The sequence below is a fragment of the Hydra viridissima genome, unplaced genomic scaffold, assembly GCF_058129835.1.
Source record: "Hydra viridissima isolate aposymbiotic clone 2 unplaced genomic scaffold, HvirCarnegie_v1 scaffold_6, whole genome shotgun sequence".
Taxonomy (NCBI): domain Eukaryota; kingdom Metazoa; phylum Cnidaria; class Hydrozoa; order Anthoathecata; family Hydridae; genus Hydra; species Hydra viridissima.
In genome coordinates, this window is record NW_028324305.1 from 1846172 (window position 1) to 1868313 (window position 22142).

The following is a 22142-nucleotide window of genomic DNA, read 5'->3' on the forward strand; positions in this document are numbered from 1 at the left end:
TTTGAAATTTTCTGATTCTACACTACCTCTGCCAGATCCTGTATAAAGATACATTTCATATCACTACGCACACTATTAGTTTACCAATAAGATGTACAAAGAAAATGACTTTAAGCATACTAAGAAGTAATCATTGCGTTGAGTGCGCAATTAATCTGATGCAGGAACTGTATGGTGACTGCAGAAACAAACACAAACTGCAACTTCGATTTCTTCTGTGCTGTATGTATAAGGAAATTAGAACTTTTTTGAGTCCTTTTTTTGGTTGTGTTATGATAAATGCATATTAAATGCATTCCATATGCATATTACATGCATATTATACGCATACTATATGCATATTATATGCATATTATATGCATTTCATATGCATTTCATATGCATATTATATGCATATGGAATGCATATTATATGCAAATATATGCATATCACACAAATATACAGTTACCTTCAAAAATCATTTTTTTGATTTCGGGGCCTTTTCTAAAAAAACACTGAAATAGGTCAAAGTCCATCTGATTAAGTCTGGAAAACCTGGAAGCCTGGAAACGTGTTAGTCTGAGAAAATAGTCGATACTTTTAAATTTTTTTTTAGTCACACAAAACACAAAATTTTTTAGTGGCATTATGTAGTTAAACTATTTTTTAAACGTTTTAAAAGTAACAAAAATTGCGTTGCATTCGATGCAAGTCGTTCGAATGAGTTGTTAGCAATGATTTATCGCGAGGTTAGAATTATTTTGTTCTCCCATTTTAAAAGTTGGGAGAAAATGAGTTATTAGTTTTAGTAAATAATGATTGCTTTAGAAATACACTCTATTTTACAATTTTTTTTTCTAAATAATTTGTTTAAACATAAATTATTTAAAGCATAAGTTATTATTTCTTTAAAAATTAAAGCTAAAATTTTAAATAATTTTTACTTTAGAAAAAAAATCAAAAACTTTCTCCCAACGTTTAAACTTGGAGATAGAACAAAATAATTCTAACCTCGCGATATATTAACTAGATATCTAACTCGCGCTTCAGTGAAGTAAACTTTTTGCCTGCCAGGTTTCTTTTGCCAGTCTGAAATGACTCAATGATAAATAAAAGTAAAGCAAAAATGAATTAGTGTCAGTTTAAATAAACGGTTACCGGGATTAAAAACTTGCTTCACTTTTTCTTACGGAACTTTTGTGAAGTTAGACATCTTGTTAATATATATCGTTGGTTGTTAGAGATAGCATACATTCTGAATAAAGTCGATGAACTTTATCTACCAGATTAACATTAAGAATACGGACCATTTTGTAACAGCTCGAATTTTCACAAAAATTTATCTAAATGAATATATTTGCTAATAAAAGAATCTGTTGGTTTAAAAGCATTATATAAACAGCATCCGTGATGCAAATAAATTTTTTAAAAATTTCGAACCAATGAAACCATTTTAAATATGAAGTTTTTATCTATTTTTTTTTTATTTTCTATTTTTTTATATAGGCTGTGAAATATTTTCTACTAGTTACAATCCCGTCGGACTAAATTTAGATTACTGTATATGAAAAACGCTCGAGCCTATTCTTTCTTAAGAATAAAAACCGCTTTGAAGGCAAACTTCTTTTTTGTTGAAACCTGTTAATCTCTATTTCATATACAACTGATGCTCTTTGATGATGATTATAAAAACGAGAGCGAAAACGGTGCTCGATTTAAAATCGATATTTCGTTCATATTTTTAATCGCTGAATAATGTAAAAGGAAAGATTGTTAAAAGCAAGTTAATAAACATAACTTAACGTAAATGTTACCGATTATCGGTGGCTGGTTTTTTAAAACAAAAATTACTTTGCATAAAAGCTTTTTTTAAAGCTACTATATTGTAGGATGGAAATTAGCTCAAAGGCATTCCCGGAAAAATCCTTGAGTTGTTACAAACTGCGCGGCAAAAGCTTCAAGTTAACAATACTATTTAAAGTACCTATTGGTTTTAGTTCTGTTCTTTTTTTTTAAAGCTTTCATCTGCGACTGAGGGTTTGATGATGCTCCCTACCACATACAAAGGTTGTTGTTGCATACTTTCAAAATGATCAAATTTGCTCTTTTAAGTTGTTTTTTTTTTGCATTCTTCGTTTATTTTTTACTTCATCTCTCGTTGGCAGAAGAATAATTTTTTGTGAATTTAGAAACCATGGTTAAAACCGGAAGCGATAAAGTCAACGCGCCAAAAATGATGAACAAGCTCGAAAAAATTTTGGCGGTAATTGTAACCGGAACAATATCTCCGTAGCCGAGAGTTGCGAGAGTTTGCAACGCGTAATACATGCTGTCTGGAATGCTCGCAAACGTACTATTTGAATTTGATCTTTCAATGTGGTATAAAATTCCACCTCCGAAGGTCACCATGATAATTAGACATGTAATATATAAAAAGAAATCATGAATTCCCTCTTTGATAACAACCTTAACAAACTCTAAGTTATTTGTATTTTTTGTTAAAATGAATATCCTCGATAACTTAAACGCGCGTAATGGTCGCAAAGAGCCAACTTTGTTTACAATCCTATAATTAACAATTAATAGAACGAAGTACGGCCCAACCGAAACTAAATCTATGATATTTAGCACACTTCCAAAAAACTTTCTTTTATTCGGTGAGAAATAAAGTCTGGCGCAAAACTCGAATAAAAACCAAATGTTTAGTAGGAGCTCGATGACAAACCATGGATTGTTAAAAAACGTTTTTGACCCAATGTTTAATTCCTGTATAGTATCGCAGCACATTGTCAGAAGTGAAACAACGATCATTGATGTTGAAATCAAGCCAAACCACCATGCTTTTCGAGAAAAACTTGGATGTTCTAGAAAGTTCCAAGCAGTCTCACGAAATGAACTTGGAGTCGAAGAGGAGAAAATTTCTTTCTCTTTCTTCTTCGCCATGTTTTTTTTTAAATGTAAACTTTGAATTGCAGAGTGAGGAATTTCAAAAAAATGGCACTCCTCTATAAAATGGCGGAGCTCTAAATTTGATGGACAGATAAGCTTGCCATTAGATTGATAGAAGAATAAAATAGATTCAAACGCAAAAGGATTTCGGTTGAAGAAGTAGTATTTGTTTTCACTGTCCATAAAACTAAATCTCTTTGATTCATCACCCAGTAATGTGTCTGGATATTTATTTAGTGTTTCCTTGCTAGTCTCGAAAAAGTGTCCACTTACATCAAAAACTATTCTCTCTTTTTTTACAAACATGATTTGTTTAAAGTTAAATATAATACTCTCTCTTCTTCTTTCTTCTCACAGATGCAGCCAAATGAAAAGGCGAACATATTTTGATTTGGCTGAAATTAAAACAGAATTGTTGAACGAGCAAAATGAGTTAAATTCTAAGAAAACAATAAAAAGAAGAAGTTCTAAACAAAGCAAAAAAATCTAAACCCACGTGTTTTTTTACAACTATAATTCTATAACACCTACACGCGTTGGCAAACCTTTACTAGGACCAGCAGATTCACAATTCACAATCATATGCGTGCTTTTCGCAGTTGGTCATTTATTATTGAAATTATGTTTAAAAATTTGTTTTCTTATGTTCAGCATTTTTGATCACACAACTTCCAGAAATAAACACAACCCATGAGGAAAAACTCCAGTTTTATGTGATCATGCTTAATTTTTCTGGCTTTTAGTAATGTAAATTTGTATTTAGGCTTCATTTTTATGTTTATTTTAAAAAACTACATAAATGTTTTATATAAATATTTTAAACTTTATAAATATTTTATGTATTTATACGTAATTTACTTATTTGTATTCAGAAATTCTATTTTAGGGAGATAAATTAAAAGATAATCTTTAATTTGCACAAACAAAACAATTTGTACCAATCAATTGTAACCTCCATATCAGTTGTAACCTCCATATTAGTTGTAACCTCCATATTAGTTGCAACCTTCGTTCAGTTTTACCTCCACATCATTTCATAGATATTGGTAAGCATCAGAGTCTCAGTAAGGAAAATATAGAGGTCACTGGATCGGTCATTTTTTACGATACCCGTCCTACTATACCCATACCGTACAGAATTGGCTGCAGTCTAGGTGGAATGGATTTTTTCGATACCAACTTCGAAGTACCGTTGATGGTAGTATCGCACGTACGAGACTTCCGAGACTCTGATGCTTTGATATTGGCATAGTCTAAAAAATATGGATGCCGCAGTGCTTAGGAGATTAGAAAACTGTTTTAAAAAGGGGAAATTGTTTTTCTTGCTTCCGGATTTTGACAGGGGGCAGCGTTTTCTGTCTGTAATTGAAAAAAGCTGCTTTAATTTTTTCATTGACAATTTGAAGCAAGTTTTTTTAAATTTGAACAAAGTTTTTGTTTTACCTTTTTTTCTGGCGAGTTATGATTTTGTCGAAATGTTCTTCGTTTGCGAATTCTTTAAAACATGTTTTTAATTTTTTCTTTTTCTTTTTAGTTTCTCATTGAAAAACCTGATATTTTTTATATTTCTTTATTTCTAAAATAAGCTGCTTCACAGCACTGTTAAATATTTTTTGTAAAGTGCTCACATTTGAGATGGCCAGATGTTCAATAGAAGCAAAGTGAAAAGTTTGAAGCTTGACCATCCGAACCATCGATATCAAAATCTTATGATTCTGTTCCTGAGCCATAAGCTTCTTTTAATCCTAAAAACCTGTGTCCATTTGCCAAGGCCTCATTGAAGCATGTAGTAACGATTTAAAATAAATGATAAAGCCATCACCTCTGCACTTGATGAGATTTGGTTGCCTGCCACATCCCAAAAATATTTGGCAAGAAGTGTTAAAAAAGGAAATAGTAAAATATTCAACATTATAACGAGGCTGTGTTTCTTTAGATTAGTTCACCAAAATAATTTTCCGATATTGTAACGTCTTCACTTGTAAAATTTAAAAAATTTTTTAAGCTCTAAGCGTTTTGATTACTTTTTAATTGCTGCTGTTGTTACTGCTCCATGAAGTGCAGTTTTTAGATTATCAATGACGCAAGTAATTTAAAAAAAGAGTTCTCAACACCTCGCTTTATAATATTCTAAGAGACACTATTGGTCAGTTATTTGTTCATCTATCTTTTCGGTTGGTTGTTTTTTTTTCATGTTCTTAACTTAATGACATTTAATGAAATAAAATTTAATTAATTTTTTTTGTTTTTCAATTTCCTCTCTATTTTTATGTTAAAAAAAGAAGAGAAAAACCCCTACTTTTAAATTATTCCCATAAATTATTTTTAAAAATATTCGCAGCACTTATTGTTATTCTCAATGTATTGACAATATTATATAAATTAGTAAAGACTAACAACATACCGTCAATCTCACTATATTTAAATTCAAATAAATGCCCTTTTTTACTTGACATTCAGCTTTTAACTCTGAACATTCCTCCGTTTTTGTGCAAGAAGCCAATAAACAAGGTTTTTTCATATTTTATTTACTTGGTCAATCATGGTAATAAGCAAAATTCAATCCAAAAAAATTACAAACTTCGCTTCTTAAATTTCATTTCGCATGTGTGTCCATGCGATAGTTGTAATTTGATGTGTGGCTTCACATTTCCAAATATTGTAACATCTTCATAAATAGTAATTGTTTTCTTTAAAGATTCTGGACATTTCGCAGAAAGATAACTCAACTGTACATTTAGAGATATAACTAACCAGCCCGGCTGGCTTCTTGAGCCGTAAAATGTTTTTTGGTTCATGTATTTTGAGTTAGAGATGTACTTCTCAAATCGACGTAAATCTGGATCCATCACTGAAATAAAGTAGTACATGCCTTTATCAAAAACTGTAACGATGCTAGCACGATTAACTGAATATATAACATGAGATGATGTATCTCCTACAAAGTTAAGCGCATCAAATATGGCGTATGCTGTGATGGATAGTTGTTTAAACCGAACAATATGTGCAATTGAACCTTTTTGTATGACCTCATAATGGTGAGAAATCGATTCTGCCAATGCATGAATTCGTTTTTCATTGGTTGCAACTTGAATGACGTATTCGTAAGACTCGTTTACGGGCTCTTTACCGTGTTGAAAAACTAACGATGCGTAAATATCTGGGTTTTTAACTAGTTCACCATTTCTCCTCCTTGATTTTGTATTTAAATCAATTTTCAAGTGCACAGGATTTTTGTTCGTATCTGGAATAACATACCCGTTGCTTTGCCCATCAAGAAAATATCCCGATCTATTAAGCACAAGATCAGTTGGGTAGCTGAAATTACTACCGTTTAATCTAATATCACCACCCAAATGAAGCTTTTCTTGAAAAATCGTTGTAATAACATTACGATTTTTAATTCCCTTTTGTTGAATGTTGGAACCGAGACAAACAATAATGTCATCAACAAAAAAGAAAGATTTTTTAAAAGAAAATTTGTTTGGATTTTTTCTAAAAAATCTGCTTTCATATTTAGGCTGTTCAAAATCCATAATAAAAACGCCATGCTCAGACTGGAACTCTCCAAAAGGTGATCCACCTACACTGGTTTTATTTGTAAAATATCTACTTTCGCCATGGGAGATTAACTCCGCTAATTCAAACTCCATTGTGGTCGCCCCTGGAATACGATTCCAATCCCATCCGTTAAAAACATCAGGTAACGAACTCACTCCATTAGTAATACACAAATGACCATGGCTTAAAAACCTACCATAAACATTCTGATTAATTAGAGATTCAAAATCCCACGTGAATTTACTAAACCCTTTGACTGTGACACTCCAATCTTTACGACGATGTAATCCTAATGAAGCAAAACTGAAGAACCAATGGCCATGGGGGTTTTTTATCGATGTAATATTTTTTAGCTTTGCAATGCGTTGGAGATTTTCCATCAAAATTACGCTGCCAATTGAATTAAAGTATCTCGACGACTGATCAGCTTCACCTACGTCATAAAAATTAATTGACTAAAACAATATGCGCACCGTGGGAATCAATTCATTTTTTCTATTGATGTAAAATATTCACGAAATGTTTTAAAATAACATAATTAAAAATAAAATGGACCTTCTTCTAGAGCGTACAGTACAAACGGATTGCTCTTGTCGTAGAGTTTTAAAAATATTGAAGCCATAGTCTTGTCAACTTCAAAGTCGCTTTTGGCAAGTGACATATAAGCAAAAGCAGGCATAAGCTGATGCATAACAATACTGTTAGCAAGCTTGGCACCTGATACTCCGAGCGGTATGGCCAAGGAATTTGACATCAAATACAACGTTTTAAGCGCCTCTGTTAAATGGCTCAAATATTTTTCCGATATTGCAAACGAAGTTCCACGCAAAAAATAAGATGCTATTGAAAGAGCATGTATGGCCTCTGATGAATAAACTGACATGTATACTCCTTTATGATGATATCCTGTAAAATCTGGCTTGATTATTCCAGCATATGCTTCATTTATCTCAAGTGCATTTTCAATCCACGCTTTTAGTCTTTTCGCATCCAGAATTTTTTGACGCGCTTCCTTTATTGTTTTTTGAGGGCTCGCGAGAATCAAAAGCAGTCTTCCCAACACATTTTTACCTTTATCTGCTGTAGTACCTAAAAATAGAAGACTAATCAGTAAAAATACCTTAAAAGAAAATCGAAGAACTTTTTGATTGACTCACTAATTTTAACTTTATGAAATAAATTTTGATATTTAAATCATTTTTCTTTTACAAAACGACGAAAATTGAAAAATGTTTTTTTTTTAAAAAACCAAAAAATAAATGAATAAGCAACCGTAAAATATAAAATTAAAACGCACCTTTATTTGCAAATGACATTTGATGTATTTCGCCGATCTCATTGTACCATCGCGCTGCTTTTAATAGCCCTTTGAAGATTTTGTTTCCAGAAAGTTCCTTTCTAATCAAATATATTGATTGAGTGTAACCTTCGTTTAAATTTAGCAAATGATCAGTATTACCCAGACTACTTCCCTCATCCCAGCCTTCTGTCTGTAAGTACCGAAATGTTTTTGTGAAAAGTGAAATCCGTTGCCTGTCTGTGTATGTCGAAAGTTTTTCCATATTTTGAAACAAGAATGATGGTGCGTACTTCTCCTGCGTTGGTTCTTTAACATTGCGGCTGTCTTCCATTGTTGAGTGAATCTTTTCAGCTTCACGCATTCGTTTTGAGATAAAAAACTCAAGAACCAACGGGAACAAGATGTGATGGTTTACTTCGTTGAACTTCATCCCTTAAGAAAGTAAGTACATTAAGTTTTTAAGCTATATTAAAATACAGATAACAGCGTTGAATTGAGTATTAAAAAGGTCAAAAAATGCATAAGTTAAAGAAAAATAAAGAAATAAATCTAAAAACTTATTTAAAGGAATATTCTCTTAACCTAACAAATCATCCCGACCGTACGGGAAAATATCTCGTGATGGAAACAAATGTTTCTGCCTTGTGCTTAGCTCGAGATATTTTTCGTAAGCTGTGCGTACACACACGTCGTGTTGTCCGTTTTTCGTGAAAAACATTTTCTTTCTGATCGATGGATAACTTTCTTTTTTGTAATTTTTAACAATATTAAGAAACCGGTCAGTGCTGTTTCTCTCGCTACATTGAAATAAACTCTTTAACTTCTGTTGCGAATATTTATCGAGGCTGGACACGACTTTACCTGTAGGGTAATACCAATTGTCAACACTTTTTTCGACAACTTTTAATTCGTCAATTAATTGCTTTTCTTCCGAACTCAACGGCGTTTGAGCGTCAATTTTTGACCTTGCATTTCGATCCACTTTCCACCACTTGTAAGTGCTTTGCCAGAAGTGATTTTCTTCATAAAATCCATTCAAGTTTTCAGTACCTTTAAGAGGGGAAAAAACTTTTTGAGATTTCTGAACAAATCACAATTTAATTACTTTTTGTTTATTTTACTTTATTCATTTATTTTCAGTACGAGGAGAAAAAAAGAAATGTAACTTCTTCGTACAGTATTCATGTATTAATCATACTTACCACCAATATCATTAACTAAACCGAGTTTTAATGGTATTTGAGGCGGATTAACAGTATCGTAAGACCAACCGATGCATCTGGAGGATAATCGTATTAAATCAAAATAAATCTTCCCATGATGAACAGCTGAACTTTTGATGTTCACTTCAAAGATCAAAGAGTCGAAACCGGTGAGAAATTTTTTTTCAGACACTTGAAACGTTCTCGCAACGGCACGCCAATTTTTGAAATGTAAATTCACATCAAAATGATATGTTTCGTTCGAAGGGTTCTGGAGGGTGACTTTTAGTTTGCCTTTAATAGGTTTTCTTTGGTATATCCAAAAGTATATTCCACAAGCTTTCCGCAAAATACTAACTTTTTTTAATTGCTGCTTCAAGTCAATATGAAGTTGTTTTTTATTTTTCCATTTCCACAGTAATGAGAAATTTCCATGCTTTTGGAAATTTGAGACTAGAAAAACATCCTTACAAACATTTTTGCCAAGAATATTTTCTAAGCCTTGCTGTGATTCAAAATCATATCCAACATTCAAATCTCCTAGAAAAAGTAATTTTGATTTGTATCAAGTTTTTTTCGTCGAACAGAAGTTATTTTGAAGTGCGTGATACTTTTTTGGCTGAAAATCCAATTACCTTTAGAGTGTTAAGTAAGGTTCATAAACCTCATTATAGCTAGAAAAGAACAGAAACAAAACAGAGGGGAAAAAAAAAAACAGAGGGTTTTTCTTTTTGTTACATTTTGAAATTGTTTTGTTTGAAACAAAATGTTTCTAATCAAAACAAGTTTTGTCGTGTCAAGTTTTTAATTTGCTACTTACGCTCTATTCATACGGAGTTTGTCCGTTTAAAATTTTATTCTCGTTTTATATAGTTTTTTTTTTTTTAAAAAAACAAAAAACAAGGTTAAACAAACGTAAACCTTCTTTCCACAAAACTTTTGTAGCAAACGTTGTTGCAACGACATAAAACATGCAAGATAATTGCTTTTTGGTCTTCATTTCGTTATTTCGCAAAATATTAACATTAATTTGTGCTGTATATTCGACACAATTGAAGGGTAATCATGGTGTTTTAGTAGATCCACTTAAACATCGTTTCAGATGTTTTCTACAGATGACTCAGTTCTTTACGATGGCCACGATTTTTATTATTTAAAATAATAAAAAACAAACCAAACTCATTTCTTCATTCCAACGAAGAATTATTTTATCAGAAATTAGAGAGATTTATAGAGGTTTGGTCTTGGTAAATATCGAACAGACTTAATTTAAAATACTTTCTTTTATATAACTTTTTATGTGAATTGGTGGTAAATTGATTGGTAAATGATGACGATCTAAACAAAGCTGTCTCGATTTGTGATTTAGTAGACTTTAGTAAATATTAGACGATGGAGGAAATGACGGTCGAATAAACTTACATCTGATTGGCCGAGAATCTAATGTATTTTTGCAGCAGATTTTAATTGAATGACAACCAGGGCTTAAGAAAGTCTGTTTAAAAGTATAAGTTGCAATTAAATAAATAGATATTCGTGATGTCACTTTTCTATCAATCATCAATGAACTTGATTCAATTAAGTCGACTAGCTTTGTTAACAATTTATAAGCAGAGATTTGAGTTTTTTTATGGATAGTTTGATTATTTCTTACAAAACGGGAATGTTTTTAGACGAGAAATTAAAGAGATAATAATAATTAGAGAGATAATTTCACACATCTTAATGAAGATAAAATTAGCAGTAAAATGTTAAGTTTGAAGTTCCCAAAAAACAAAGACCTCCAGAGCTTTACACCAAAAAAATTATATTTTGTATCGAATACCAACTGGTATGTTGGTAAATATTAAAATGCTGGAACTGAAGCAGTAACCAAATAACTGCTACTCGTGGCAACAAGTTTTTTAAAAAGACCTCATTTAACGACGAGCTTTCAATTTATTTTTTAAGGAAGTTAAATTCTTCAATGAAAAGAAAACTTTCACTGAACTAGGATAAAATGCAAAAGTAGATGGGTTATCACGATTAAAACTAGGAGGAGCGAGATTTTTTCTTTGATTACAGTCTGAGTAAAAAGACTAATTTTTTAATTAAAACAGGATTAAGAAGAATAACTTTATAAACTAACTTGAAAGTCTGGAGAAGGAAGAGAAAAATAACACTTTTACGAAAATGCTTTTTTTTTTCCCCCTCTATATTCGTACAGGTTTAAGATAAATACACATTAGTTTTCATCTAATTTTCTAATGAACAACTTCAACCACGCTACTTTTATTATTTTATGAAAAAAAAAAAAAAAAATTCGAAAAAAAATTTGCTATTTATAAAGTCATACACAGTCACATGGTAGTAATAAACGAAAATTTTTATGTTATACACTAAAAATGATCGTCGATGGATTTAAATTAAAATATTTAAAAGGGTTTTTTAAAAACCAGTTTAAGCTATGTACACACGTCGTACTTATGTACAAAACAGTACGAGAAGAAGTTATACATTAGATCCAGAGATTATAAGCTTTCAGAGGAATAAACGAGAAAACCGTATAAACGATTTAAAAATGAATAAAACGAGTAAAACGAACGTAACATTGGAAAAAAAAACCGGGGTCAGACTTCTTTGAAGTCTTTTTACCTTTAAAAGATCGCATGACATCAGCATATTAAAAAAAAAAAACGCAAACAAAGGAAAATACTCTCGTTTCATGTCACGCTTGATCACGCTGATTTCATTGTTCATCGCAATTCTTTGTAAATTTATACGACGAGATTTCATAAAGCTAAACATTGGATGACTGAGAACGTCTAATGTAGAGGTTCAATAATTTCATCTAAAGAAAAACAAACAAAACTCAAAAAATAATATACATATATTTTAAAAACTGACATGATTATCGTAAAATAACTACGATTACTTAAAATTTTTTTTTTTTTTGACAAACCTTGGATCCCGCCAAGTCTTTAAAAAAAGGGGCAACTAAGTTAGCACCGGCTTGATTGTGAATAGAAACGAGGCAAAAAACCGCAGCTTTTCGCACACTGCTTTCTATATGATCATAGGCCTGCAAAACAACAATACGAACACGCATGTTTTACATATACATATGTCAACGTGATAGCGTCATAAATGTATTCAGAATTTTCTTTTTACACGATCATAACGGTTATACATAAATACTTATGATACGAAGATTAAAAAAACAAACGGAGAAAATAAGTCTCATATAAAAGTTGCAAACTTGCATGTAAAAAATATATACCGTTAGTAGATTTGTAATAACCACATCTAGATGTTTCCTTAACTCACCACTATCACAAGTATCGGATATCTAAATGTAGAGATATCTCCACATCATAATTGTAAATAGCTCTTAACTTTTTATAAATTTGTAAATAGACCGTAAGTAGTTCAAAAACTTGTTATCCAAACAAATTTTTGAACGATCGAGTTAAAGAAATAAAAAGCTTATTTTTAAAATAAAATTTAAATAAAACATACCGAATTTAACATTTTAATAGCTGACAGGTTAGTTGGGAAAGAGCCTTTTCCACAAATAGGTGCAATAACAGGGATTACCTCTGATGGAGGAATGATCTGACTAACAACTGCGCAACATTCCACAACCGTCTTTGATACCTAAATGAAAATAATTTGAAAAATTACAACAAAAAAAGTTTACTACATTAAATTCCTTTGGAAGTAAACGTAATTATATTTAATAAAACCTCTCTTTGTGTATCAGCCTCAGATTCAAGCAGAGGAACAAGGAACCCTTTTAAGTCACTTCTGTATATAGCAGGATAGTTTGAGGCTATTTCCTTTAAACAACGTGCTGCTAAACAACGAATCGCTGCCTGGAAAATTTTTTTAAAAAAAAAACTCAACTTAAACCAACCAACGAACAATTATGTTCATAAAAAAAGGAACAAGATTTTTTTTTTTTAATGTTTTTAGCAGTTTGAAACAAATTATAATATTTGCTATTAACTAGGAATTGATACTACCTCTTGATGCTGTAGCATCTGCAGCACAATTGGAAGCAAAGCTTTTAACTTGGAGGCACTGAAGTGTTTGCTGCATACTTTTAACAACTTGTGGAGCTCTTGCATAGCATTTTTGATATCTTCTAAATCTACAGCATTTGGCGGAGCCGATAAAACAGCAAATATTTCATTTACAAGATTTGCTGATCCAGAGTCTGTTCTTTCTGCTGATGGAATAGGGTACACTTAAAAAAACTTAACTGAATAACACCATAACTGCTAGAAGATACAAAACTGAAATTATTTTTATACTTATATTTTTAAAATATCAAGCCATACCTGAAAAATGCAGATGTTCAACACCTCCAATGATTTTGTTCATTTCAGGGGAAATAAATGAGTTATTTTGGCCATATCTGGAATCTAACATGCTGTCTTCATATTGTTTAGGGTTGTATTGAATTGTCATGTCTTTAGATAACCAAACTGGCGATGAATGTTCTGTTGTAGTATAATGTGTCCCGTAGCTATACAACTGAGGTTGAGGAGGGTTACTGGAATTCAATTGAGTTATTGGTGAGTCAAATTCATCATATGAAAGTTTACGAACAGGTATTCTCGTACCTGGGGCTTCATAATTATCATCACAGCTGTTTTCTCGTCCATTTTTATTCACCGAACCAGATGAGTATTCCTGAGAAGTTGTGTATTTAGAAGATTTAACAGGTGATACTGATCGAAAAACGGAAGAGTCACTAGAGCTAGTTTTAGCTGGTGTGCAAGCTATATTAGTGGCTTCATCACTTAAAGATAACACATCACGAGAATTGAAACCACTTGCCTATAAATATAAAAAAAACTTTAAAAAAAAAAAGAAAAAAATTACATTTAAAAAAAAGAATTTTTTGCAAGACCTTCTACCTGTCTTAGATGCATCTTTATAACACGTGTAGCACCCTCCTAAAACAAATTATAAATAGTAGAAACTGCACTAACTGCTACAAACCATTTTACAGAAGTGGAAGAAAAAAAAAAAACATTAAAGTATTAGTAACCTTACAGAGACTAAATGAAATACTCACATGAATAGAATTAGGGACACCTGATAGCATGTTACTGAACTCGGGTGAATTTAATTGGAACAAGGCTATAATTACCAAAGAAGCTTCCTATTGCAGAAAATAAAATTAGGTTGAATATAAGTTTTTGACAGAATTCATAACAACCAAATACAAGTTTAAGTTTTATCATAATGAAAAAATTTAACTTAAAGTTGAGAGTTGACCTTTCTAACGTCAGAGCTTTTTGGTTCAGATATCCAGGTAATTATTCTAGAAACTGCTAATCGTATAGGGGCAGTGTTAACAAAATCACTCGGGTCCATGTTATGAATTAAGCCACGTAAGTATTCCAGTAAAGAGACTTTTAGCTTTAACGTGGGAGTTTGGGTGTTATCAGTGATGTACTTTGTAATAATGTGAAATTGTTGGTCATAAGGATAGGAGTCTCTAAAAAAAAAAATCTAGAAATCAACATCTATCTTTTACAGTATGAATATTACAAACACCCAAAATCATACAAATCAAAAATTGAAATCTCATTGAATGCGTGTACAATCAACAAAACAATAGAAATCAATTAAAAAACTGTTGAAATAGCCTTGAATTTAAATTGAAATCAAAATAGAAAAAAGTCACCTAACAATATCAAGCACCCTTGCTATTTTTTTTTGAGATGAAGAAAGTATATCTGTTGATATGCGTTGCAAAAGACGAGTGAGCAAAATGAATAACCAATCTTTTAGATCCTTTTTATATTGTACAACAAACTCGCTCAATACACTCAAAAATGTACTGTAAATCTATAAATGTTTTTTTTAAAATCAAAATTCAAAACATTTTTACATAGAGAGCGTTGAAATTTATAATTCTGATAATAATTCTGATATAATTATAATAATTATTCTGATAATAATTCTAATCATTATCTGCATCTTTCCTTTAATAAAAAAATAAGCCACTTCTGGATCCTAAATAATCTATTGAATTATCATTTCATGCATAAACTTACTTTAGAATTGGGCTCGGCAAAGTATCTGTTAAAAGTTTCTTTTAAACGAACCACTTGCTCTGTTCTAAGACAAAAATATAATTTTATCATTCTTTTATTCTATTTCTTTTTACTTTAAACATATTTTTATTTTAATCATGGCATAAATTTAGTTATGTCACAATTTTAGCCTCATAAAACCTCATAAATTCAATTTTAAAGAAAACATGACATAACTTTAAACCAATCAGAGTGAAAAAAACTGGTAGAATAATTAAAACAACAAAAAGCAAACAATTCATAGTAAGACTTACGACAATGAATTGTTCCCATGCAGGAAAACCTGTAATGATGAGAGACCATCTCTTTTTGAATGACTCGAATCTTGTTGCATCAAATGCACAATTTCATCATAATCCTTTTTTTAAAAAAAAATTCACTATCATAGTATAATTAAAACATAATTTTAGTCAGAAATTTTCATATTTTTAGACATAATAACTTTAATTGTACCATAATTTTAAATCATACCAACAACTTAATTACTTTAACTTTCTATTTTTTGTTTTAATCATTACATAACCTTAATTATTCAGATAACACAATTTTAACCATAATCTCATTAATTCAATATTTAAACATTTTTTTTAAAAATAAAAACAAAATTTAAAAAATGGTATTTTATAAACAAGTTTTAATCAAATGAAAAAAAAAAAAAAAAAAAAAAAAAAAAAAAAAAAAAAACAACAACTCAGCATTATCTTGATACTTCATATTTTTTTAAATGAAAACTAGAAGCAATAAAACTCAAATACAAATTTAATCCCATTTCGCATACTTATTTTCTCTGAGAAACTGTATGCAAGACAATGAGACTTTTTGATTCTGAAAAAAGTAAGGCAAAAATGCAATCAGATATTGCTGCATCATTTTGAATTTTTAAAAACATGATCATAATTTTGCAATTTTATCTTGCATGAAAAATACGCTGAACTAAAGAAAAATATGCTGAATTTGCATAAAAATGTGAGACTTTTTTAGTTCAGCATATTCTTCATTGTAAAAAACAAGCAGCATAAATTTATTTGATGAAAAGTTTTTATATGAACAAGAAAACTGACCTGTGTAACTACTGGTCGATTTACATTAAGTGATGACATACTAGATGCATCACTCTCATCACTGCCACCTCCATTCACAGAAGTTTGAGAATTTTGACGTTCTCGCCTTCCACCTCTTTTCTACAAAATTTAAAATTAGTTTTAAAAAGAAGAATGTTAAAGCTTTAGAAAGTAACAAGCAACATAACAAACAACACAAACAGTTACATACTAATGCATCCCATAAAATGTCTTCAGTAACATTATCATCAGCTAAAAAAACAATATTTTAATGCTTTAAAATATACATATTTAAAACATGTATGTAAAGTATTTTTATTATTATACATTTATAATATATAAATAGGTTATACATAATAATAAATATACATACATTATATATATATATATATATATATATATATATATATATATATATATATATATATATATATATATATATATATATATATATATATATATGTATGTATGTATGTATGTATGTATGTATGTATGTATGTATGTATGTATGTATGTATGTATGTATGTATGTATGTATGTATGTGTGTGTGTATGTATGTATGTATGTATATATATATGTATATATATAAAATATATATATATATAAAATATATATTTAAGTGGGGCAAAAAATTATAAAAGTATAGTGAAAAAGGTGCTCCTTTCTGTCATGGTATAAAATTTTTTTCTCTCCCAGTTAACAGGGTGTTACTTTCATGCAAAAAAAATAGCCATTAACTCAAAAAATTCAAAATTTGTAGCAAAATCAACAAGAAATGAAACCTCTCTTAGGGATGAAATGACTATTATTCAAGTGTTTTAATGGAATAACAGGTTAAAATGTGTCATTCTACATAAAATATGATTTCTTTTCCATAATAGAATGCTCTATTCTTGATTTATTGATGCTAGAGAATCAAGCCATGTCTCAAATTATGACCATATGATCTTTTGCTGGCAGAGTTAACATCCTTTACATTTCTTTCTACAGCCTAGAAGTGACATGGATATTTGTCTATAAAGAATCAATTAGATGCCTTTTATGTCTTCTAATATGCTGACAAATAGCGGTGGAACCAGGTATTTTGATTTTTAATCAATCTATCTATTAAAGAAGTTTTTGGTCCTGTTGTACTCCCTCTATAGAAGCAATATATTTTTTCAGGAAAAGCCCATTCATATGCAATAGACATACAAGCTATTGTAATGATTTTTTAAAAACCACTACATTAAGCTATTGATTATCAAGCAAGCATCTGTTGCTAACATTGCACCTGTCCATTGCCTAGTTCTAATTATCTATTTCTACTTTGATTAAACTTTTTAAAAACTTTTTTAAAATTTTCAGTTTCTAAATTTGTACTCTAACTTTTTTATTTTCATAAAAAAATCTTCATCCACGTTGTATGAATGTTGATGATCAGCTAAATCATCCTTGTTTTTTTGACTCAAACAATTTTCTTTTGCATCTCCTTTCCTCTTATTCCTGTAGTTTTTTCGGATGTTCTTTTGTCGATAGCTCCTATTTTCATCATTTTACTGTCCAGAAAGGTTTCTTACTTCAAAATTTGATAAAAATGGAAATTTTTCCAAACAATCATCATGAAGTTGCAACCAAAAAAAATCTTCAATCTGACTTTACTTTTCTGGTTATGCTATAGCAAGAGCAACTTTTTATGTATGTTTGATTAGAAAACAAAAGTTTGCCCTACCTTAACAAATAAATATACACGCACACCATTATTATTTCATACTGGGTTTGAAATTTATGTTTCAATTCTTTTACTTGAATCTTGAAATTTTGGATCACAAATTACAATAGTTTTTAAAGAAAATATTTGACATTATAATTCTACGGTCTCTGTTAACATGTATTGCAAAAAGAAGTGTTACAAAGCTTACTAGCTATATATTTCATTACATATTTCATGAAAAATGGTCTAATTTCTAAACCAGTATTTCCCAAGGTGGGATAAAAGTTTAAGTTAACCATATGGCAACTCTCAGATTCTCTAGTGAAAAATTCAATTTTTTAATGTCATTATGCCAGCTATGTATGTTACATGTGACATAAGATTTTTAGAAAGGTTTAGGTGGGGCATAGCACAAAAAAGGTTGGGAAACACTGCTCTAACAATCTTCTCAACAGAATTTTATTGTTCATATGTATATCATGTTAACTTCATAAATGCTCAAAGAAGTGAATAAAAAAGATATTGAAAAAAAAAACAAACAAAAAAAAAAAAAACATGAAACTAAATTAACTTAAACAGAAAAAGTCTTCATTTAAAAAACTCAACCTATTGGTGTTATAAATTATGAAGTCTGTCGTACCTGACTTATTTCCATTCCTTACTTGCAAATCACTAGAAACTCTTGAGGGGCTTGAATCACGACTTGAATGACGAGATGTTGATTGAGATGTAGATTTTGATATAGGTTTACTAAATTTCATATAAAATTTTAAATTTATAACGATCAATTGCATAATCCTTTTAAAAGTTTTCAAAAGTTTGTTAAAAAAATTACCTAGGAGTTGGTATTCGGCTTTTTTGAGGGCTAAAAGCTTTCATGTAATCCTCTGATCGCTCCCTTGAAAATGATGGTGCTCTTTTTGGTGAAGTATTACGGCTCGATGCTACAAGTAAATTTTTAACACCTTTGTTAACAAAACATAATTGGTAAAAAATCTTTTTATAAAGAAATATGATGCTAGGTTTTCTTTTTATTCATAGAAACTCAATCCTGCAAATAATTGGTCCGTGAATCAAACAATGAGAACAAAGAGCAAGAAAGATTGCTTTTCTTGGCTTAAAAAAACTTAGTTTAAAAAACCAAAACAAAGATTTGCTGAAAAAGTTTTATTGGTGTTTATCTAACAATAAGAAAACATGATTAAAAAGGAAAGCTTAAAGTACACACGTTGTGAGTTTGTATTCTTAGGCACAACATATCTTGGCCTTCCTTCTTGTTTTATGGCTTTTGTGTTGCTACGTTTCAAATCATCATAAGATTTTTGCCTTGCAGCCATTTTCGGAGTGCGAGAGTTATATTCCATTTGACTTGCTGATCTTTGCATAGGTGGCATAGCCATTGGTGGACCCATGGCTGTATCTAGCATCATAAAAAAATTGTTTTTATTTTATGAAAAACTCCTTTTTTGCTTTAAAGTGATAAAAAAAATTGTAATATATGAAAAAATCATATGACAACCAAAAGTAAAAAAACTACAGTTAATGTTCCTCAACAAAAAGACGCTGAAATTTTTTTTAAATATCCATTTTAAACATTTCTACAAACTTTACCTAAAACCTTTATAACTTAAGTAATCTAAATTGTTCTAGAACTGTTAAAAGTATTCTATTTTTGATCAGTGAATTGTTAAGACCAATATATAAAATTAGAATTTCTATATATGAAATATAGAAATTCTAATTTTAAACAAACTTGACAGTCAACAAATTCAAATTACTAATAAACTTGACAGTCAACAAATTCAAATTTAAAAATAAAAAAAGGTGTCAAAAATGATTTACAATTTAAATCACTAAATTTTAAGTTATAATAGTTATCATTTGAGAAATACAACAAGAATTAACAAAGAAGACTTACTTTTAGTTGATTGGCTTTTAATTTTATTTCTATAAAAAGAATGCAAAAAATGCTTAAGGTTCAAACAGCCACAGTTCTCTTTAGTGCATATTATTAGTTGGTATTTTAAAGAAAGCAAAATTTACTTTCATTATGTAAAGCAAATCTTACATCACTTAGCACCATTGTTGATTTGAGACAAGAAATTGCAGTGTCAGCTGCCTTGAAATCTTCTTATTTGCTCATACCAACACGGTCAAACTGATTAGAAATAGGGCTCAAAATAAGTATAGGGTAACAATAGCCCAGTCTTTCAAAAAGTAGTAAGGATTTAGTACTTTGATCAGCCAATAGTTTATCAAAGATAGAACTCTTTTAGTTATTACAGCTTAGAATTTTTTTTTTTTTTGAGCCCTTGTTGTAAGTCAAAAATACCACATCAATAATAAGCAAATAAAGATTTAAATGCACGACTGACAGTTTTTAATGAAAGCATATGTTTTCTAAACATCAGGGAGAAAAAAACTCACAATGTTTCTGAGGAGCTCATTAATCGAACTGGTTTATTTTGTTTTGGTTGGTCACCAGCTGATATTCCAGTGCTAATAAGATTTTTATCACTTAAAAGCAGTTTTTGTTTGGAAGAATCGAACTGCTGCATCATGCTGGAAAAAAGTAATTGGAACTTTGAAGAAATAAAATCAATTTTAGGCTCTTGTTAGAAACTAAACCAGAAGAAATTTATCTAAAACTTCTTGTTAAAAAACACATTAAAAAAATAATCGCCAGTGTTTACAAAAAAAAAAAATAAATACATTGATAAATCTATTTTTCAGTGTTTATAGATAAAAAGTATTAACATACACATCTGCTTTGTCTCTATAATGATCAGCAAAATGCCAATATACTCTTCTCACTGCAGCTCGAGTTTCAGAATCAGCATCAGCTATTCCTTTTTTTATTGCTTCCTCCAGCAAAGCAGTGTGGCTAAAATGATTTTTTTTTTTTTCTTCAATTTTTAAAAAATTAAAAAAAAATAAAATAAACTTTAACTAAATTAAAACTTTTAACTTTTTTAAAGTTAATTTTATAAATAACTACCTTTTTACAGATGTATCACATTAAAAATTCTACAAATAATTACCTTTTTATAACAGATGTATCCCAGACTTCTAATAAAAGCCCAACATATTCAGCACATCGCCTAATCATTAACAATTCTAATTATTTCTGTTATCTCGTACTGATAAATTTTTTTCTTTACTGTAATAATAATAATAATAATAATAATAATAATAATAATAATAATAATAATAATAATAATAATAATAATAATAATAATGATAACAATAATAATAATAACAATAATAATAATAACAATAATAATAATAACAATAATAATAATAATAATAATAATAATAATAATAATAATAATAATAATAATAATAATAATAATAATAATAATAATGATAACAATAATAATAATAATAACAATAATAATAATAATAATAATAATAATAATAATAATAATAATAATAATAATAATAATAATAATAATAATAATAATAATAATAATAATAATGATAACAACAATAATAATAATAATAATAATAATAATAATAATAATAATAATAATAATAATAATAATAATAATAATAATAATAATAATAATAATAATAATAATAATAATAATAATAACAATGATAACAATAATAATAATAATAATAATAATAATAATAATAATAATAATAATAATAATAATAATAATAATAATGATAATAATAATAATAATAATAATAATAATAATAATAATAATAATAATAATAATAATAATAATAATAATAATAATAATAATAATAATATAATAATAATGATAATAATAGTAATGATAATGATAATAATAATAATAACAATAACAATAATAATAATAACAATAACAATAACAATAATAATAATAATAGCAACAACAACAACAACAACAACAACAACAACAACAACAACAACAACAATAATAATAACAGCAACAACAATAATAATAATGATAATAATAATAATATAAACAACAACAACAATAATAATAATAAAAACATTGTTGATTATGCTCACCTCCGAATGTCTTTTGATTTTGCAGTCAACAAACTGCTAACAATAAGAGGAATTAAGCGAGGACTTGGTGTGTGCTAAATTATTTTATCATTTGAAATTTACAAAGATTTAACATTTTGTAAAATTTGTTTAAATAAAGTTTACTTTTAACTTTGAAAAAAGAAACTTACTTTGATGATTAGTCTCATAGCTGCATGAGCTGAAGTTGACATTATCTAAAAATATATCATTCCTACACCTTTTCATGTTCTAAACTCTGTGAGATGGAAATACTTTCCTTTTAAACCTTGTCAACTACTTT

At 29.1% G+C, this 22142-nt stretch overlaps 3 protein-coding genes across 20 annotated transcripts in view; all 3 read right to left on the bottom strand.

Moving 5' to 3' along the window:
- Nucleotides 1–1689: 1689 nt before the first annotated feature.
- Nucleotides 1690–3330, bottom strand: LOC149886571 (potassium voltage-gated channel subfamily A member 2-like). Its single transcript, XM_090090665.1, has one exon. The coding sequence runs from the start codon at nucleotides 3232–3234 to the stop codon at nucleotides 2128–2130; it is 1107 nt and encodes a 368-aa protein (XP_089946791.1). The 5' UTR covers nucleotides 3235–3330; the 3' UTR covers nucleotides 1690–2127.
- Nucleotides 3331–5272: 1942 nt separating this feature from the next.
- On the bottom strand, nucleotides 5273–10356 carry LOC145189776 (uncharacterized). The gene is made up of 6 exons (XM_080066441.2): nucleotides 9913–10356; nucleotides 8992–9531; nucleotides 8372–8839; nucleotides 7787–8221; nucleotides 7045–7578; nucleotides 5273–6922 (listed from the first exon to the last, which is right to left on the bottom strand). The coding sequence occupies exons 1-6, from the start codon at nucleotides 9989–9991 to the stop codon at nucleotides 5502–5504; spliced, it is 3477 nt and encodes a 1158-aa protein (XP_079922567.2). The 5' UTR covers nucleotides 9992–10356; the 3' UTR covers nucleotides 5273–5501.
- Nucleotides 10357–11153: 797 nt separating this feature from the next.
- The window catches only part of LOC145189924 (CLIP-associating protein 1-B-like), a 21129-nt gene continuing 10140 nt past the window's right edge, over nucleotides 11154–22142 (bottom strand). For 9 of the 18 annotated variants that reach the window (XM_090089973.1, XM_090089972.1, XM_090089978.1 and 6 more), the window contains 24 exons: nucleotides 22012–22056; nucleotides 21842–21915; nucleotides 20880–20939; nucleotides 20600–20722; nucleotides 20266–20400; nucleotides 19757–19785; nucleotides 19067–19258; nucleotides 18674–18782; nucleotides 18479–18588; nucleotides 16356–16396; nucleotides 16145–16264; nucleotides 15338–15441; nucleotides 15045–15108; nucleotides 14672–14835; nucleotides 14260–14482; nucleotides 14057–14143; nucleotides 13896–13934; nucleotides 13314–13815; nucleotides 12996–13219; nucleotides 12717–12845; nucleotides 12490–12627; nucleotides 12251–12319; nucleotides 11933–12052; nucleotides 11154–11821 (listed from right to left, as the gene is read on the bottom strand). In XM_090089973.1, the coding sequence (XP_089946099.1) occupies nucleotides 11771–11821; nucleotides 11933–12052; nucleotides 12251–12319; nucleotides 12490–12627; nucleotides 12717–12845; nucleotides 12996–13219; nucleotides 13314–13815; nucleotides 13896–13934; nucleotides 14057–14143; nucleotides 14260–14482; nucleotides 14672–14835; nucleotides 15045–15108; nucleotides 15338–15441; nucleotides 16145–16264; nucleotides 16356–16396; nucleotides 18479–18588; nucleotides 18674–18782; nucleotides 19067–19258; nucleotides 19757–19785; nucleotides 20266–20400; nucleotides 20600–20722; nucleotides 20880–20939; nucleotides 21842–21915; nucleotides 22012–22056 (2952 nt within the window). In that variant the 3' untranslated portion in view covers nucleotides 11154–11770. Of the gene's footprint in view, nucleotides 11822–11932; nucleotides 12053–12250; nucleotides 12320–12489; nucleotides 12628–12716; nucleotides 12846–12995; nucleotides 13220–13313; nucleotides 13816–13895; nucleotides 13935–14056; nucleotides 14144–14259; nucleotides 14483–14671; nucleotides 14836–15044; nucleotides 15109–15337; nucleotides 15442–16144; nucleotides 16265–16355; nucleotides 16397–18478; nucleotides 18589–18673; nucleotides 18783–19066; nucleotides 19259–19756; nucleotides 19786–19906; nucleotides 19998–20265; nucleotides 20401–20599; nucleotides 20723–20879; nucleotides 20940–21841; nucleotides 21916–22011; nucleotides 22057–22142 lie in introns of those variants that run through there. The other 9 variants (XM_090089976.1, XM_090089975.1, XM_090089989.1 and 6 more) reach the window with 3 other exon arrangements.

Coding starts and splice junctions, on each gene's coding strand:
- LOC145189776 (XM_080066441.2), bottom strand. CDS start 9,991: ATGAAGACCAAAAAGCAATTATCTTGCATGTTTTATGTCGTTGCAACA. Junction 9,532..9,912: donor AAAAGTTTTGTGGAAAGAAG/GTTTACGTTTGT, acceptor TACTTTTTCTAG/GAGATTTGAATGTTGGATAT. Junction 8,840..8,991: donor TTTAGTTAATGATATTGGTG/GTAAGTATGATT, acceptor CCCCTCTTAAAG/GTACTGAAAACTTGAATGGA.
- LOC149886571 (XM_090090665.1), bottom strand. CDS start 3,234: ATGTTTGTAAAAAAAGAGAGAATAGTTTTTGATGTAAGTGGACACTTT.